Consider the following 17,556-nt stretch of genomic DNA (forward strand, 5'->3'; position numbering starts at 1 on the left):
GTTCAAAGCCAGCCTGGGCAGGAAAGTCCGTGAGACTCTAATCTCCAATAAACCACCAGAAGACTGGAAGAGGTGCTGTGGCTCAAGCGGTAGAGCACTTGCCTTGAGCTGAAGAGCGCAGGGACAGAGCCCAAGCCCAGAGTTAAAGCCCCATGACCAAAACAAAAGCAAAAACAAAACCCAGAATCTGCAGTGATTTACTTAAAGGGACAAACTATGGTCATCACCTCCTAAAGGCAGCAGAGTAACACATGACAACAATGTTTACGTTCTAAAGCAGTGATTAAGTTATGGGTATTTCATTGTTTGATGTGGTCAGAAATGATTAGCATTTTAGAAAGATTTACCTAAGTGGTTAACAGGAAACAAAACAGTAAGAATAAACACTATGGTGTACACAGCAGCAGAAGCAAAATGAGGTTAGGAAGAGTGTGAGTGCACTAACATAAACTCCTAAGAAGGGCTGAAAGTGCTCAGAACTGAATGGGCTTGAGCCTAGTTGACTTACCACATAAACAAGGAGGGAATCTGAAAAATCTCACAGCTAACATCACGCTCAATGGCACGATATTGCATGCTTTCTGCCTAGAATCAGAACAAGACAGAAATGTCTTCTTTTAACTCATCCATTCAACATTGTACCTGAATATTGGAAGTCCTAGTCAAACCATATATGGCATGGAATGTGGCTTAGTGGTAGTGTCTAGCATACATGAAGCCCTGGGTTTTAGTCCTTAGTACCACATAAACAGACAAAGCTGGGAGTGGCAATGTGGCTCAAGTAGTAGAGTGCTAGCCTTGAGCAAAAGAAGTTCAGGGACAGTGCCCAGGCCCCGAGTTCAAGCTCCAAGACTGGAAAAAAAAAAAGCCAGGAGAGTGAAGCTGTGACTCAAGGGGTACCGTGCCAATCTTAAGTGAAAAAGCTAAAGGAAAGCTAAGGGATAGTAAGGGAGAGCACCCAGGCCCTGAGTATAAGCCCCAACACACACACACAGACACAGAGACACACAGACATACAGACAAACCACATTATCCTAGGGACTGCTAACTCTAGGTACTCTTGTTTAGTTAAACTCAAGTCAACATTATTCCCCACCTTCCTATATATACTCAAAGGACAAATATTTACTGAGTACTCACAGTAATGCCAAAACATGGTAATGAGGATTCAGAATTCTTAGTCTAATGAGGGAGGGAAACAAAGAAATACAACTTAATGCAGAAGGTACTTCCTAAAGTTCTACCCAGCATATTTGTTCCAAAAAACACACACCAGAGATCTCTGTGCATGTAAAAGATATTCTGATCCAAGTTTCACACTTGAATGATGGGCTCATCCCTTGTTTTTCCTTCCAAAGCAAGACTTGCTCATTGGCTGTCATTCTACCACCTGAGCCATGCCTCTAATCCCCATCCTTCCTAAATGTGCATCACTCCATATCATACCTTAAAGAACAATGCAGGGGCTCATAGCTTTCAGTTATATTCTGATATACCAATATTCCTTTTTTTTCATTACCTGCATACTGAATCAATCTTCCTTCCTTCCTTTTTCTTTCCTTCCTTCTTTCTCTCTCTCTCTCTCTTTTTGTTGTATTGGCATTGGTACTTGAACTCAGGCTCTGGGCACACTGTCCTTTGGCTTTTTTGCTCAAAGCTGGCACTCTACCACTTGAAACATATCTCCACTTCCAGTTTTTTGGTGGTTAATTGGAGATAAGATTCAAATGGACAGCCAGGCACCAGTGGCTCACACCTGTAATCCTAGCTACTCAGGAGGCTGAGATCTGAGGATCACAGTTCAAAGCCAGTCGGGACAGGAAAGTTTGTGAGACTCTTATCTCCAATAAACCACTCAGAAAACCAGAAGTGGCACTGTGGCTCAAGTGGTAGAGCACTTGCCTTGAGCTGAAGAGCTGAAGGACAGAGCCCAGGCCCAGAGCTCAAGCCCAACAACTGACCGCCCCCCCCCAAAAAAAATTCAAATAGACTTTGCTGCCTAGGCTGGCTTTGAACTTTGATCTCCAGTTCTCAGGCTCTGAGTAGGTAAGATTATGGGTGTGAGCTACCAACACTTGGCTCTTTTTTTTCTTTTTGATAAAAAGAGAAATAGCCAGTTGCTAGTGGCTTATGCGCCCCCCCCCCCCACACACACACAAAGAGAAATAGTATTGCTACTCAAGCTTACTTGCAAAGTTGTTTATTAAACCAAATAATCAAAACCAAAGTGGTTGCAGTAGTCCTAATTTGGAGGTCCTTTAGCATAGTATAGCAATAAGCCCTCCCTTGAGAGCATGGTGGCATGGGAAAGGATTGCCTCAGATCTGAAGACTCCTGTTCTACTGATATTTACTGCTGTGTGAAAAAGCAGCTTATTTCAGTATCTGAATTTATCTCCACACTTATAAAATAGAGGTTCCAGCCGGGCGCTGGTGGCTCTAGCTACTCAGGAGGCTGAGATCTGAGGATCTCGGTTCAAAGCCAGCCCGGGCAGGAGAGACCGTGAGACTCCTATCTCCAATAAACCACCACAAAACCGGAAGTGGCGCTGTAGCTCAAGTGGTAGAGCGCTCGCCTTGAGCTGAAGAGCTGAGGGACAGCGCCCAAGCCCAGAGTTCAAACCCCACGACCGACCGAAAAAAAAAAAAAATAAATAAATAAATAAAATAGAGGTTCCATCTGTCCAATTTTACAGGTCTGAAATGAGTGGCAAGTAAGCTAGTAAATGCCAGACTGCTTTATAAACTATAAAGCACCATATGCAGATTATTTATTATTATTCATCTTTGTATTACAGTGCTAGCAAGTGTCTGGCGGGAACATACTTAGTATTTCAAATACTATGGTATGGGATTTGGAGTCATGGCTCAGTTGATAGAGCACTAGCTAATGAGTAAAAGCATCAGTACCGACTTTGAGTCATGGCCTCAGACCTAAAAAAAGAAAAAAGAAAATAAATACTAGGGTAAAGATTAAGAGCTATAGTTAGCTACAACCTAGATAGATGCTTCAAGTTATTACATTTCAGATGATAGAGAAAAACATATCTGCTTATACCAGTATCACTTGTTTATAAGGATTTGGTTAGTTAATTCATAGACTGTCAAAGGGCCTTTTATCTATTCTTCTTCCTGCTCGCTTTTATTTTTTGCCAGTCCTGGGGCTTGAACTCAGGGCCTAAGCATCGTCCCTGGGCTTCTTTTGCTCAAGGAACACTCTACACTTGAGCCATAGCACCATTTCCAGCATTTTCTATTTATGTAGTATTGAGGGATTGAACATAGGTCTTTACGCTTGCAAGGCAAGCACTCTACCACTAAGCTACATTCCCAGCCCCCTCCCACTCTTTAATCATTTTCCAACTTTTTTGCCAGATGGTGACTAGAAGAAAGAGGAAGTTAAAACTGTGGATCAGTTAGTTTTTAAGTTTTCTTGAGTTCAGAAAAAGCCCCAAGAGGTGAATGCTACTACTACTGGATCCAAATTGCGACTTTTATGTTTCTGGCTTCAATTTCTACTGATTCCGAGAGGTACTGAGTTTATCCTCTGGCCAAAAAGACAAATTAAAAGTTTAGGCACATGCTAGTAGGAAAAAGGATGTCATTTTAGCAAAATTTTTCTATTCTATTCTCTGCTTTTACAGATAAAAGGATGCTTCAAAGTAGTCCATTGGCTCAATGTACAGCCCTCTTCAGACTGTCCACTGGATCTAAAAATGCTTCTTTCTCTGTTTAATCAGGGCTGCTTTCACTGGCCAGTTCTGACAGTAAGGATTTCTGAAGATGATGTAGGAGGCTGAATGCAACGCCCTCTGCTGGTTTAAAGTTTTCTTCATAGCTGCAATAGTACAATTTTTAAAAAGGAAGAAAGATATGCAGCCATTTTCTATCATTGGGAGCTTACTTATAAAATTAAAAGTCAAAAGCTGTAAAAGTCTTCTGTGATTTCCATAACCATCGTTAGCATGAAGGATTTCTACAGACATTGTGTGTGTGTGTGTGTGTGTGTGTGTGTGTGTGTGTGTGTGTGTGGCTTGAACTCAGTGTCACCAATTCTCACTCAGCTTTCTAGCCCCAGACAGTTAAGTCTACAATTAGAGCCAGTCTAGCATTTTGCTAGTTAGTTGAAGAGTCTTTCAGACTGTTCTGACTCAGCTGGCTTTGAACTTCCATTCTCTATATCTCATTCTCCTGCATGACTAGGATTACAGACTTGTACCACCAGTCACCAGTGATTAATGAAACAATGAACAGGAACTCCCTGACTCAGAAATGGCTAAGCTGAGTACTAGTACTCAAACCTGTAAACCTACTATTCAGTAAACTAAGCTCTGGCCAGGTGCCAGTGGCTCACGCCTGTAATCCTAGCTACTGAGGAGGCTGAGATCTGAAGATCACAGTTCAAAGCCAGCCCAGGCAGAAAAGTCCGTGAGACTCCTATTTCCAATAAACCACTAGAAAACAGGAAGTGGCACTATGGCTCAAGCGGTAGAGCACTTGCCTTGAGCTGAAGAGCTGAGGGACAGTGTTCAGGCCCAGAGTTCAAGCCCTATGACTGACAAAACAAACAAACAAATAAACTAAGCTCTTAAGAAAGAGGTTTGCAGTCAACCTAGGCAGATGAGTCAGAGAGACTGTCTCTTAACTAGCAAAAATGTTGGATCCACTGGGGGAGGGAGGAGGGTAAGGACATTTGTCACCAGTGGAATATTTGTCACAAATAAATGAGTAATTATTATCTTCAGTCCAAAAAGAAAAGCATGAAATATTTCAGTCACGTAAGTGCTACCCTTGCACAGCATGACATGTGCAATTTTCTCTGCATTGCTCCAATTTTGCATTGGTAAAGCCAGCACTTGGCTTCTCTTTTGGAAAAGAAGACAAACTGAAAGTCATCCAGGAAAGATATACTCAGAATTAAAACAAAGAGAAAATGCTGCCCCATAGAGTGATTTTCTTGATATGAACAGTATCTTTTAAGCACATATAGAAGCACCTGTGCCAGGTGCTTCTACACACACGTACATGTGCATGCATGTGCACACATGGCAGGATGCAACATACCATGTTTCATCCTTGTAATAGTCTGCAAAAGTAATCATTTCTATTTGACAATGGAAGACATGAAGGCTCAGAAAGATTAGGTGAGCTGGGTGCCTAGCTACTCAGGAGGCTGAGAGCTGAGGATCACAGTCTGAAGCCAGCCAGGGCAGGAAAGTCCTCATGAAACTTTTACCTCCAATTAACTATTCAAAAACCAAAGTGGAGCTCTGGTTCAAAGTGATAGAGCACTAGCCTTGAGCAAAAGAGGTCAGGGACAGAACCCAGGCCCTGAGGTTCAAGCCCCACAATCAACCAAAAAAAAAAAAAAAAAAAAGCTTAAGTGATTCACATGATAAAACAAAACCTAGAATCCAAGTTTAGCTCCAAATCCAGACCACAGTCACACTTCCTGGACTTTCCTATCAATGGAAATAATGTAAGAATAAAAGTCAGGCTGGAAATGTGGCTTAGTGGCTAGAGTGCTTACCCAACATCATGAAGCCCTGGATTCCATTCCTTAATATCACATAAACAGAAAAAACCAGAAGTGGTGCTGTGGCTCAAGTGGTAAAGTGCTAGCCTTGAGCAAAAAGTTCAGGGACAGCACCCAGGCCCTGAGTTCAAGCCCCAGGCCTGGCAAAAACAAAGAATAAAAATCAGTACTAGCATCACCTTCTCCTGCCACCAGTTAATGTGTTAAGCAACTTACAAGACTTCATTTAATCTTTGCAGTCACCTCTCTAGCTGAGTTTATAAAGCTCTCTATTCCACCCCTTCCTTAGAGCTCATTAATGGCTTTCTTTCCGAAGTTGGCAAGGAAGAGGGTCAGAATTTGAATAGAGGTCTAGTTCTAAAATTAATTCTCCTAATCTTTTTTTTTTTTTTGGCCAGTCCTAGGGCTTGAACTCAGGGCCTGGGCACTGTCCCTGAGCTTCTTTTGCTCAAACCTAGCACTCTACAACCTGCGCCAAAGCACCAATTCTGGTTTTTTCTGTTTATGTGGTACTGAGGAATAAAACCTAGGGCTTCATGAATGCTAGGTAAGCACTCTACCACTAAGCGACATTCTCTTAATCTTATACCAGACTGTAGTAAACTAATCACTAGTCCTGGATCTAACCAGACAAGTCATTAGACAGTTCTGTCTCAATTTCCTTGTTGATGAAATGGGGATTTGTTGCTTGTACCTACTACTTCCCAGAAATAGGTACCATCTCAGTACCATCAGGAGTTCTACTCAGCTCTCCTCTATCCCACAATCATAAAGAGAGCTAGCTGACATCAGTAGCTCTCCCACATCCTCTGAAGTGGGCAGTAAGCATTATTATCTCCACGTATCAAAGGACTGAAAGGCTAGGAGATAATGTTATTCATTACTCAGTTGCAAAGCTGGGAATAAAACCTATGGTTTATAATTCCCACTGCTCTGTTTTCATGGCAAATCCTATTTCTGCTCTTCAAAGTTAACAATACAATAGATAAGAGTAGCTATACTGGTGTCCATTCCAAAACAGAAATTAAGAATGTACAGAAATTAAATTTTCCAATGCAGTGACCCTAATGAATGACCAATGAATGACCAAGAGAAAAAAAAAAAGCATCATCACTATCACTATCACCATCAGAACTGTTCTCCTCCTAAATAGAAATCCAAACAATAGTTTTGTCCTTCCCACTCAAGGCCTAGATAGATAGACATGCAAACATTAAAGCAAAATAAAAGGAATGGGGACAATTCCATCTTCAGTTCTGTGGCTTAAATAGGAAATAAGTGTTCAGTCTAGTTCCTCCTCATTCTCACTTTCTAGAACAACATAATGCTCTTTCAATTACTGCTAGTTTAATAATCACATCTTTTGAAATTACCAATGAACAATAAAACAAGAAAAATTTCCACTTGCAAAATTGAGCTAAGTATGGTATCCATAGATGAGCCATTATGACTCTAAATCATAGATTTATACATGAAAAGACTGTAATTTTGTTAGAGGGACAAAAGCCAAGTCATAAGAATCCAGATTTGTTTGACTACTGCCCAGAAAAATCTGCTTCTTGGTTGTTGAAGATGTATAAATCTCCTAGCTATGTGCTCTAAGGGGAAAGTGAATGACATGAGAAGCCTAGATTTTTCAGTGTTGTCTTCATGGATTAGTCTAGCTTTCCTTTGAGAAAAAAATCTTTATCTTGGTTTCTATAACTGAAACCAATACAGCCTTTGTTGGGCCAGGGGTCTACAAAACTCTTGAACTTAAATTGGAATCACCTTGGGATCTCATTAAACTGCAGAAATATGATTTAGAAGACATGGACTGTGAGCCCAGTAAGCTCTAACTGGTGTCAATGCTACTATTTGATGGACCATATTATGAGTAGTAGGACTCAAGGGAATGTTTCCAAATAGAAATAACCTCCATCCAATGTTTCTCCAAATATACAGCCTCCACCCTGAGTCTACAAAGGGAGATAATATTCCAGGGCCTACACAAGATATACTCTCTCCCTACTGTGTGTGTGTGTGTGTGTCTATAAAGGGAGTGTATGTGTGTGTGTGTGTGTGTGTGTGTCTATAAAGGGAGATAATATTCCAGGGCCTACACAAGATATACTCTCTCCCTACTCTGTGTGTGTGTGTGTGTGTGTGTATGTGTGTGTGTGTGTGTGTGTGTATGTTTGGGTCTGGTCGTAGGGCCTCAACTCTGGGCCTGGGCACTGTCCCTCAGCTCTTCAGCTCAAGGCTAGCGCTCTACCACTTGAGCTACAGCACCACTTCCAGCTTTTTTCTTTTTGCTTATGTGGTGCTGAGGAATCGAATCCAGGGCCTCATGCATGCAAGGCAAGCGCTCTACCACTGAGCCACCTTCCCAGCCCCTGTGTGTTTTATTTGTTTTCTTTGCCATCTGGTTGTTTATCTAACATAATCCCTGAATAAAGAGAAACCTCCAAGAACATTAGATAATTTATTGGGACTTCTGATTGGAGCTCGTGTCAAAATAAATATTTTTGAAACTTATGCTGAACACTAATGAATAAGTGACATTTACAAATAGTTTGTAAGAGAATCATTTAGGATTAGTTATTTTCATTTCTTCCACAAAATAAATAGTTCACTTAACTCTCAGTAAGCAGGAGGAAAAAAAAAAACAACCCAACAAAAATAAAGTCACATCTGTGGCACAATGGTAGTATTATTTTTATATTAAGGAAAATACCAGGATTAAAGACATTTTACATTATCTGAAAAAAATGACATGTTATTATATTTTTCTGGAACCCGGGAGGCAATTAATGGAATAAAAACAGCTAGAAAATGTAAGCAAAACTTCAGATAGGAAAGATTACACAGGAGAATTGTGTCCCCCCCAAATAACAAGTAAACTCCACAAACTTTCACGTATAGGTTTTCAATATTTTCACATTAGTTCAATCTCCATCCCCAAATCCAGCCATCATAAAAATGAAATTGGAAAAAGTCCAGCTAGAGTCCCTATTTACCCTTTCAACATGAGTACCATCTGCAGTGGGAGGAGCTGACGTGGAGACTTGCTTCTCTTCACTGGACAGACACACCCAGTTACAGCATCTCCACACTTTCCTGTGGATAGCATCTCAGTGCTTGTGTGTGCGCTTCAGCCCCATTACAGTGAAGGTAGCAGCTGTCAGTTTCTCATAAACAAGGAACATGAGAGCAGCTGTGAGGACTGTCTGCAGCAGTTTGGCTTCAAGGCCTTTGTAGAGTCCAATTATCCCAAAACGCCTAAAAGAAAAGAGGTTGGAAATAACAGGTTTTCTTTGTAAAAGTCAACTTTTACATCAGAGAAATACACTACCCTGATGGCTTCTTTGAAAAGATTTTAGACTTCAACACAGACTGTTGTCAAAGTACTTCTTAGTTTTAAAGGCATTTGGGGACTAATAAAGTTTAATATTGCTGGTCCCATCAATAATTTTTAAAGTCATCATTAATTAGTGGAATGCTGGCAATATTCTACTAATAGGATGCAGATCTTGAAAGCTCCTAAAACCACTTTAAATGCTAAAATCTGACCTAAGAACACTCTCCCAACTCAGTTATTTCAGCTTAATAGCCCCCAAGTCATAGGAAAGCTTCTAATTAGATTAGAACATTTTGGCCCGAAAAGGAGAGAGAGAGTCAGAAATGAAAAGAAATGAAGTCTCAGACTTTCCATACATTTGGTCTACCCTAGGTAAACTTTAGCAAGCATCTCAATCACCCGAAGAGCTTCTTAAAATAGATTTCTGGGCCCATTCCCAGAGTTTCTGATTCATTAAGTTGGGGACAGGGCTCAATAATTTCTATTTCTAGTAACTCTGGAGATCAGCCCTTAGGAAACACTCAGAGAACAATGTTTTGGCTAGAAGCTGAAATTCAGCAACAATGATCTCTCTAAAAGCTCTTTGTTGGAAGCGAATTAATCCCTTATGCTAGTTCAACAATTCCAGGTGTATATATGGCATTTGGACTAAGAGATTAAAACCAATCATGTGCTCCACTCAGAAGTTATAATGAAGCTGGTTTACACCTGTAGTCCTAGCTACTCAGGAGGCTGAGAACTAAGGATCAAGGTTTGAATCCAGCCCTGGCAGGAAAGTCTGTAAGACTCTAGTCTAGGGGCTGAGAATGTGGCTTAATGGTAGAGTGCTAACATGCATGAGGCCCTAGGTTCAATTCCTCAATACAACATAAACAAACAAAAAAAGACTCTAGCCTACAATTACAAAAGGATTTCAATTTCTTCTTCTGCCAACATTGCAGGACATTTGGCTGGATAGAATGATAGCTCTTACTCATTTAATCATTCATTAATCACCAAAAGCCAGAAGTAGAGGTATGGATCAAGTGGTAGAGTGGCAGCATTGAGCAAAAAAGCTAAGGGAGAGTGCCCAAGTCCTGAGTTCAAGTCACAGGACTGGCATAAAAAAACAAAACAAAAGGAAAGAAATTTATATGTACCCAACAAGGAAGAAATAGTTGGATTGTCAAAGCTTATAGAATTCACAAACTTTATAGACCAAGATAATGACAATTTGCCTTGTGTTTGTGACTTTAACTCAGTATCACAATCTACAATGCTGTGAAATTTGTGAAATTTATGTAATCAATCTCAATTAAAAAATATTTAAAGCCGGGCGCTGGTGGCTCACGCCTGTAATCCTAGCTACTCAGGAGGCTGAGATCTGAGGATCTCGGTTCAAAGCCAGCCCGGGCAGGAGAGACTGTGAGACTCCTATCTCCAATAAACCACCAGAAAACCGGAAGTGGCGCTGTAGCTCAAGTGGTAGAGCGCTCGCCTTGAGCTGAAGAGCTGAGGGACAGCGCCCAGGCCCAGAGTTCAAGCCCCACGACCGACAAAAAAAAAAACAAAAAAACAAAAAATATTTAAAAAAACCAAAGTTACTGGAACAAGACTTGATCCATAATTTTCTTCCTTTCTTCTTTCTTTCTTTCTCTCTCTCTCTCTCTCTCCCTCTCTCTCTTTCTTTCTTTCTTTTCTTTTTTGTGGTGCTGGTTCTGGGGCTTGAATTCAGAGTCTGGGGACTGTCCCTAAGCTTTTTTGTTCAAGGCTAAGGCTTTACCACTGAGCCACAGCTCCACTTCTACCTTTTTGGTGGTTAATTGGAAATAAGAGTATCAGGGACTTGGGGCTGGGAAGATGGCTCAGTGGTAGAGCGCTTGCCTTGCATGCCTGAGGCCCTGGGTTCGATTCCTCAGCACCACATAAGCAAAATGAAAAAAGCCGGAAGTGGCGCTGTGGCTCAAGTGGTAGAGTGCTAGCCTTGAGCTGAAGAGCTGAGGGACAGCAACCAGGCCCAGAGTTCAGGCCCCACGGCCGGACCCAAAAAAAAAAAAAAAGAGTATCAGGGACTTCCCTGCCCATGCTGGCTGCAAACCACAATCCTCAGTTGTCAATCTCCTGAGTAGCTCAGATTACAGTTCTGAGCTGCCAGTGCCCTGCTCTAATTTTATTTTATTTTATTTTTTTGCCAGTCCTGGGACTTGAACTCAGGGCCTGGGCATTGTCCCTGAGCTTCTGTTTGCTCAAGGCTAGCACTCTGCCACTTGAGCCACAGCACCACTTCTGGCTTTTTTTGTTTGGTCGGTCATGGGGCTTGAACTCTGGGCTTGGGCACTATTCCTCAGCTCTTCAGCTCAAGGCCAGTGCTCTACCACTTGAGCCACGGTGCCACTTCCAGTTTTCTGGTGGTTTATTGGAGGTAAGAGTCTCATGGACTTTCCTGCCTGGGCTGGCTTTGAACCGTGATCTTCAGATCTCAGCCTCCTGAGTAGCTAGGATTACAGGGGTGAGCCACTGGCACCCAGCTCTGACTTTTTTTTTTAATGTGGTTCTGAGGAATCAAACTCAGGGCTTCATGCATGCTAGGAAAGCATTCTACCACTAAGCCACACTCCCAGTCCATCCAATTTAATTTTTTATACCATGCATATATTATTTGTATAGTAAATTTATTTCGAAGTACCTTGTATTTAGGAACAACAATAAAATTATAGCCTCTTTTACTTTAGAAGGACTCCCTGACTTAATTTGACTTCTCTGTCAAATTAAGGAAACAGAAATGACTAGCTTCTACCTCTAGAACGACTGCTAAGATTAACTGAAATGACTCATGTTACAGCACCTAGCCAATGTCTGTCGAGTGGCTCCTATTACCATCCTTAACATCCCCACCAACATCACAATTGGCATCATTCTTCCCACTCTCCACTCTCTTTCTCAGGACCTCTGCCACTCTACAAGCAAATGTCATATTCCTAAGGGAGGTATATATGCTATGAATGAGAGGATCAAATGGGGATCTCTTCCTCCTTCCTTGTTTTTTGTGGGGTGGGAGATTGTTGTAGTTAGGAATTGAACTTGGGGCCTTGTCCATACTAAGTATGGCTCTACCACTGAGTACACCCTAGAGGGTTCCCTTGCTGGAGTTGTATGTTTCTGTAACTAACAAAAAATCAGGGACAGAAGTGTCCCATAATTTCTCAATTGCTGTCAAATTGTATTAAGCTTCTGAACTGAGAAATGTCGGAGCACACAGGGAGAGGTTTCTGGAGCCATTGCACTAGTGCAAGAGAAGCAAATTCAACCATTCCTGGCAGAGGTGGCTGCTGAAGGGAGGGCAGAAGGTGACACAGTGATAAGCTCACTTGACTCTCTGGTGAAGAAGATAGAGAACATTCCGAAGACTCCCCAATGTTCTGTTCTCGGGATTTAGTCTGTGACGTCCAAACTGTGGAAGGAGAAATAAAAATTTCTATTTATTGCTGCTTAAAAAAAAAACAACTTTATTTCTATACAGAGAGGAAATTACATTAATGTCTTATATAGCACTTAATAAAAAATATTCACTTACTATCATAGATTTCATTAACCTATTTTTTAATTAAGTGAAATATGTCGATGAAATAAGTTGAAAAAAGAATTCTTTTCTGGGGCTGGGAATATGTCTTAGTGGTAGAGTGTTGACTTAGCATGTTTGAAGCCCGGGGTTCAATTATTCAATACCACATAAACAGAAAAAACTGGAAGTGTTTACTGTGTCTCAAGTGATGAGTACTAGCCTTGAGCAAAAGAAGCTCACGGACAGTGCCCAAGCTCGGAGTTCAAGCCCCACGATTGGCAACAAAACAAAATAAAACAACAAAACCACCTTTTTTGTACATCACCTTTATAATGACAATTAAAATTTTTTTTTAAGAGTGTGTGTGTGTGTGTGTGTGTGTGTGTGTGTGTGTGTGTGTGTGTGTGTGTTTTGGTACTGGAGCTTGAGCTCTGGGTGAGCTCTTGCTCAGCTTTTTTTGCTCAAGGTTAATGTTATACCACTTGAACTACACCTCCAGTTACAGCTTTTGCTGGTTTACTCAAGATAAAAGAGCCTAAGGCATTTATCTGTGAGGGCAGATAAATCAAGCTTCGAACCTTGATCCTCAGATCTCTGCCTCCTGAGTAGATATATCGGCATGAGCCAGTAAAATATTTCTTTTTCAATAAAGCAAGCATACATTTTTGTATGTGTGTCCATTGTGGGGCTGAACTCAGGGCTTGGGCACTGTACCAGAGCTGTTTTGCTCAAGGCTAATAATGCTCTACCACTTTGAGCCACAGCTCTACTTCCAGTTATCTGGTGGTAATTAGAGATAAGAGTCTCATGGACTTTCCTACCTGGGCTGGTTTTGAACTCTGATCCTCAGATCTCAGCCTCCTGAGTACCTAGGATTACAGGTGTGAGCTACTGGTGCCTGGGAAGCATGAGAATTTTTACTGTTGTTGTTGAACCTATGTAAGCTTGGACTGTATCACTGAACTAATCTCTAGCTTCAAGAATTTTCACTAGTACAGAGAAGTATGGAGAAAATTCTACCACCAAAGGATGATGATTTAGGTATGGAAGTATGCTTTTATAATTTCTAGTTCTTTGAGAAGTTCTGATAAACCCAAATCAGTTAGAACCTCTATAGAGTAGCACCCTCCAAGTTATACATTATGCTAAGTACCAATTTAAATAATACCATCCTTCCTACTTGGATTTCTGATGGTTATTTTAGAGATAGAGTCCACAGAATTTTTCTGTCTGGGTTGGCTTCAAACTCAATCCTTTGGATTTCAGCTTCCTGAATAACTAGGATTACAGGTGTGAGTTACTGGTACTTTGCTAGTAAAAATACTTTTAACAGAAAACCAAAATACTCGCACCACTTTCATTTTTATCTATCAATAAGTCTTTCAAATTTTCTTTCCAGAACTGGCATGAATCCAGGGCTTCTCATTTACTAGACAAGTACTCCATAACTGAGCTACATTCTCAGCCCCAGAACAGATCATGAAGCTGACCATATCTGATCTCTTCTGTCCACTGCTGCTATCCTGGGCTAGGCCATCATCCCCTTATTTGGATTACTGAAATAGTTCCCTAGCTGATCCAATTCCCTGCTTTTGGTTTTAGCTTCTGACCACTTTGCCAGAAATCTTGTGGAATTATACATCAGGTAAAAGCCCTCTGAGGCTTCCCTGAGCTGGGAATACTACCTATATTTCTAATCTACAGCTTCTCTGGTACTTTTCCAATCTTACCCTAAGCAAGCCATTCTCTCATAGCTGTGAGCTGTGAACCAAGCTCTTGGCACTTCATGCTTCCTTCCTGGAATGTACTTTGCACGTCAAGGTCCTTGTCTTCCCATGCATTTTGAATTCAACATATTGAATTCAACTCCTCCTTGGAGTTGTTCAAAGCCAATGACGCTTCTTAACAGGCCAACCACCCTTCTCCACTAAGCCAGGGTCTTCTGAGACACTTTGTCACCTACAAAATTACAGATGTGAACTTCATTCCATACCAAACAGGAAGCTAATCAATAGTTAGCCTGGTTAGCGGAATGCCAAACAAATGGAAAAAAATGGAAGGGGACTACTCGGACATAGCAACTGACTCCTCCTTCCCTTATTAACACTGCTTCAAATAAAAAGACCAAGTACTGGACACAATGCAGGCAGAACCCCAGTACTCACCCTCAGGATCGACTGTACTGTCTGCATGGGATAGGTGACTGTGGTGGCGATTGCTTTGGCTATTGCACCGATAATGAACACATCCAAAGAAGAAAGCTGGAAGGCAAATAATGAACCATATCAACCTAAACAACGAGAAGGTGCCAGGACTATTATATTGTTGCTTTCAAAAGCAGGGATTACCTTCATCTTTTTCTTTAAAAGCTGTCGTTTTAAACCTTCATAGAACATGAATTGGATGGCAGGATTGAAGACCAACAGCAAAGAGGGAAATGTACCATTCCATAATGCCAAGACTCCTTCATCTCGAATGATCTGGTGAAAAGCATCTAAGCAAAATATCAGGAGTTTGAAAAGGATAATGATAATGCCTTAACTAGAAAAGCTAAGAAATCTGTTTAAATGTACCCAGAACACAAACCTGACTGGTTCCCTCTTGCAAAGGCCATTTTAGGAACACCTTCATGAGTTAATCCCCTCTTGCTGCTGTTGTTTCAGTAGTACTGTGGGTGTGAACTCAACACTGGTCTTGCTAGGAAGAAACTCCATCACGTGAGCCACACCCCCAAGCTGTTTGTTTTGGAGACACAGTTGCACTAAGTAGCCCAAGCTAGTTTGGAACTCACAATCCTATCTCAGTCTCCCCTGTGCTAAGATTACAAGTATGTACCACCACCACTCAGAGCAATTAATTACTTTTGACAATAGTTTGCTAATCATTAACTGATGGGTAGTTATTAGTCACTTAATTATGACTAATTCACCAATTAGTTACTGAGACTATCTTCAATCTTAGGAAAGTCTTCCTGACAATCTAGTATTAGAACAATAAATTCCCACCACCACAGAGCTGTGAACTGATAATGCCCCTAAAATACAAGGTCCAGTATAACAAAAGTAAGACTGTTTTCTGGAATCCACTACATAGGACTGACATTATTAAAACATAGAAGTTGAGCTATATGCTGGTGCCTAATTCTTATAATCCTAGCTACCTGGAAGGCAGTTCCAGGCCAGGCAAAGAAGTTCATGAGATCCCCATCTCAAGATGGTGGTGGTATGTGCCTATCTTCACAGCTGTGGTAGGAAGCCTAAGTAGGAGGATTACAGTCCAGGGTGGTCTGGACAAATGGAAGATACTAACTAAAAAATAACCAGAGCAAAGAGGAATGAGATATGTTCATGCAGTACAGCACCTGCCTAGCAAGTGAGGAAGTTCTGAGTTCAAATGCCAGTACCTCAAAAAAAAAAAAAAAAAAAGGAGAAAGAAAAAGAAAAAGAAGCTGGATGCTGGGGGCTCATACTATAATCCTAGCCACTCAGGAGGCTGAGATCTGAAGATTGTGGTTCAAAACCAGCCCAGGCAGGAAAGTCCATGAGACTCTTATCTCCAATCAACCACCAGAAAACTGGGAGTGGTGCTACAGCTCAAAGTGGTAGAATGCTAGCTTTGAGCAAAAAGAGCTCAGGGACAGTGTCCAGGCCCCAAGTTCAAGTCGCATAACTGCCCCCACACCCCCAAAAGCAAGCAAGCAAGCAGAAGATCAAAGACCACCAGATACCAAATGTGTTTATGTATCCAAAGACAACACTAGAAAAAAAAGGTATAATCAATTATTTCCTAAAACAATTACTTGGTTTAGGGGTGTATCTCAGTGGTAGATTCTTCCCTAACATGCATTCAAACCAAAACATCACAAACCAAACCAGAAAAATAATTAAAAATTACATATATTATTAGTCATATGCAAACTACATTTTTTTTTGGTTGGTCGTGGGGCCTGAACTCTGGGCCTGGTCACTGTCCTTCAGCCTTTCAGCTCAAGGCTAGTACTCTACCACTTAAGCAGCACCACTTCTGGCTTTTTCTGCTTATGTGGTACTGAGGAATCAAACCCAGGGCCTCATGCATGCAAGGCAAGCACTCTACTGAGTCACCTTCCCAGCCCCTGTAAACTACATTTTATAAATTGTTTTTTAATTTTTTTTTTTGTGGTTATGGGGCCTGGGCATTGTCCTTGACCTCTTTCTGTTTGAAAATTCAAGCTTTGGGGTTTTTTTTTGTTTGTTTTTTGTTAGTCATGGGTCCTGAATTCAGAGACTGGGTGCTATCCCTGACCTTTTGTTTAAGGCTACCACTTTGAGCCATACCAACACTTACTGCACCTACACCCCCTGAGAGCAGTGTTCTCTATCTCATCTTGGGCATCATTTTGACCACTAGGGTATTTGCAGGCAAAATGCAAATGGGCTTTATCACTGGATACAGCCTTGGGTCCTCTGTGTTTTTACCATTGCCACAAAAAGAGCATATTCAAGACTGGTCCCAGAAAGAGGAAGGGAGACATATGAAGCTGAGACTCTCAGCTGGAGTAGGCTTAGATGAGTTAACTCCCTGCCAACCCATGGACACATTAGCTAACAAAAGCTTACTGAAGGTTATTAGAACTTGAGGCTGGCTGTTTCCTAGCTTGATTGTTGCCACAGGTTCCATATATAAAGGGGAACAAAGCCCTGAGGAGAACATAGCCCAGCAACACTCACCAATGATGCCTTTGTAGTTAGTTGGTACAATGTCTTCATTTCGAAACTTTGCCCCTTGCAGCTTCAGTCTGGTGTTCACCACCCAGAGTGGAGTTGTGAGCAACACATTCACCACTCCTTAAAAAGAAAGGGAACAAGAAAAGGGAATTTAAGATAACCTTTTCAGCTATGTTGTCTTAAAGCTACATAGCAACACTCCACTTATTCTTTTACAACTGACCTCGGATAAGCTGTGCAATTGTGCACATGCCACTACTATTAGAAGCAATCTGAAAGCAAAATAACTGGCAGTAGCTCCCAGAAAAGAGCAGTGAGTTTCCAGAAGGCAATTACTTGCCCATCTTTATAGCATTCCAAGTAGCAATTTTAGGTTGGAGATAAAGAGCAGTGGCAGAGCATTTGTCTAGCATGCACAAGGTCCAGGGTTCAAT

At 41.3% G+C, this 17,556-nt stretch overlaps 1 protein-coding gene across 2 annotated transcripts in view; it reads right to left on the minus strand.

The window, feature by feature from the left end:
- Nucleotides 1–7,985: 7,985 nt before the first annotated feature.
- Nucleotides 7,986–17,556, minus strand: part of Slc25a17 (solute carrier family 25 member 17) — a 33,706-nt gene continuing 24,135 nt past the window's right edge. For both annotated transcript variants that reach the window (XM_042697998.1, XM_042697997.1), the window contains 5 exons: nt 17,126–17,242; nt 14,765–14,910; nt 14,582–14,677; nt 12,223–12,305; nt 7,986–8,796 (listed from right to left, as the gene is read on the minus strand). In XM_042697998.1, coding sequence (XP_042553932.1) covers nt 8,649–8,796; nt 12,223–12,305; nt 14,582–14,677; nt 14,765–14,910; nt 17,126–17,242 — 590 coding nt within the window. In that variant the 3' untranslated portion in view covers nt 7,986–8,648. The remainder of the gene's footprint in view (nt 8,797–12,222; nt 12,306–14,581; nt 14,678–14,764; nt 14,911–17,125; nt 17,243–17,556) is intronic.

Source organism: Dipodomys spectabilis, unplaced genomic scaffold, assembly GCF_019054845.1.
Source record: "Dipodomys spectabilis isolate Male_0828 unplaced genomic scaffold, ASM1905484v1 ptg000230l, whole genome shotgun sequence".
Classification (NCBI taxonomy): Eukaryota; Metazoa; Chordata; class Mammalia; order Rodentia; family Heteromyidae; genus Dipodomys; species Dipodomys spectabilis.